The sequence below is a fragment of the Chaetomium globosum genome, genomic scaffold (assembly GCF_000143365.1).
Source record: "Chaetomium globosum CBS 148.51 scaffold_7 genomic scaffold, whole genome shotgun sequence".
Classification (NCBI taxonomy): domain Eukaryota; kingdom Fungi; phylum Ascomycota; class Sordariomycetes; order Sordariales; family Chaetomiaceae; genus Chaetomium; species Chaetomium globosum.
The window spans coordinates 468,792-470,645 of record NT_165982.1 but is presented as its reverse complement, the minus strand read 5'-3'; the positions used below and the strand labels follow the sequence as shown (position 1 = coordinate 470,645).

Sequence of the window (1,854 nt, the reverse complement as noted above, 5' to 3'; positions counted from 1 at the left end):
GCGGGGGCACTTCGGCCGCGTGGATGGGGTCGCGTGCGATTCGTCGCTGGTGAAAGAGCAGCTGCAGCCTCGACGTCATATCGATTCAACCGAGAGATGCGATTGTTGACAAATTCCCATCTCAGCTTGCCCCCTGTGCCGTTCGCCGTTGTGTGTTGTCTCAGCGGCTGTCCCGCTTCTCGCAGTCGGGAACGCCATGCGTTTGAGCAATGAGTAAGAACGAACCACACCAGGGCGTGCTTGCTGGAGCCCCAGCCCAACCTCAGATTCAGCCCGGGTGAATGAATGAATGGCCAGGGACATATGACGTCATTGGGAGATTTGCTCAAAATTACCCGTCGCATCCATGGAGAAGAAAACGCCGCCCCTGCTCCTCCCAGGCTCACCCCACACCCTTCCGGCTGAACTACCAATCATCGCTCCAACGGTACGCGAACGACCCCCAACGACAGCCTGCGATGGAATCGGGACGGGTAAAAAAGGGAAAAAATGATCAAAGGTGGGAAAGACATCCTTGCATTGCCTTACACAGCAACCATGAGATTGGACCGAGACCCTCACAGAGACCGAAAAATGGACTTCGAAACAGGGTTACATGCAGGGAGGGATCGACAGAAAAGCTCAAAGCACTGCCATCACGGCCCCCCAAGCAATTCCCTCATTCGGCATGAGCCCCGAGACGAACCCGCCGGCCGTTGGGCCGGCTGAGTCCGGGCTGCGGGAGCATGGGGAGCCCATTGTCACCCACCGGGTCGGGACTGGCTGGAATCTTCCGCTGCATCCACTTGCCATGATTTACACACATCACGCATCATCACACGCGGCTGATGTTCCATCAAAGCAAAAGAACTCAGCCGCTCGTTGGGCGATGACGAGCATGGTCACTTCAACGCTGGTTCTGCTCGAGAGGGTTACTCTCGTACCCACAGAAACCTCACCGAGCAGCCGAGCTCAGCTTGACATGGAGCGGAGATTTGAAAGAGCATATAACTACCGCTTGATATTACTCACCTTCATACCACACCACAACGTACGTCTATGAGCTGGGATGGGGGCCGGCCAAGGGTCAGACGCGCTGAGCAATAGGTAATACACTTGCTTGTGTCTGTATCGAAGTATACTTTGCCACACCGTCCGGCCGCCCTTCCTCTAGTTATGGGTCACACAACAAAATGTTTGTAATTCAGCGCCCCAGCTAGTCGATCTCGTGGGCCCCCGGCTTGCGTGGACAGGTGAAACCTCGAGTCTGCTTTCCAGATTACCAGCCGATCCCGTCGACCGGTAACGTCAACATGCCCTCGTGAGAAAGGCCAAGCTTCGATATTGCCACCGTAACACTCGCAGCCCAGATTGTACCTCGAAGCCCATCCCGCTGGTTATTTTTGGGAGATCAGCAAATCCAAACCCATCAAGGCGGCGACCCCAGTCTCCCATGTATGTAGTGTATGATAGTATGGAATAGTCATATGTGCCGAGCTATAGCCATAGATGAGCCATTCTCCATTCTCCATTCTGCATTCTCGCCCTTCCCCCCATTTTCGACCACATCCCCGAGAACCCACCGCCCCCTGCATCCCGCATACCACACCACGCCACATTTTCCCCCACCACGAGCTGATCGCCGTTGGCAAGCCGGGACGCGGTGATGAACAAGATAAACGAACCGGGAGGAAGCCCCGCCTTGCCCGGCGGTCATGGTGGATAAGGCAAATAGGCTCATCGGATCTCAAGCATCCCCAGCTTGAAAAATCTCATCAGTCGCCGCCGGTGTGGCTGAGCATCCGGTGCATGGCACCCGGCTGCAACATGGGATACTTCGTATTCGGCCGCTCTCGCCGTTTCCGTACACCGGAC

General features: G+C 56.0%; 1 protein-coding gene across 1 annotated transcript; it reads left to right on the top strand.

The window, feature by feature from the left end:
• Nucleotides 1–346: 346 nt before the first annotated feature.
• CHGG_09726 (uncharacterized protein) lies at nt 347–1,199 on the top strand (the record flags this gene model as incomplete). Its single annotated transcript, XM_001227652.1, has 3 exons — nt 347–427; nt 590–1,030; nt 1,188–1,199. 3 exons carry the CDS (start codon nt 347–349, stop codon nt 1,197–1,199), a joined length of 534 nt encoding a protein of 177 aa, XP_001227653.1.
• Between the last annotated feature and the right edge of the window lie 655 nt (nt 1,200–1,854).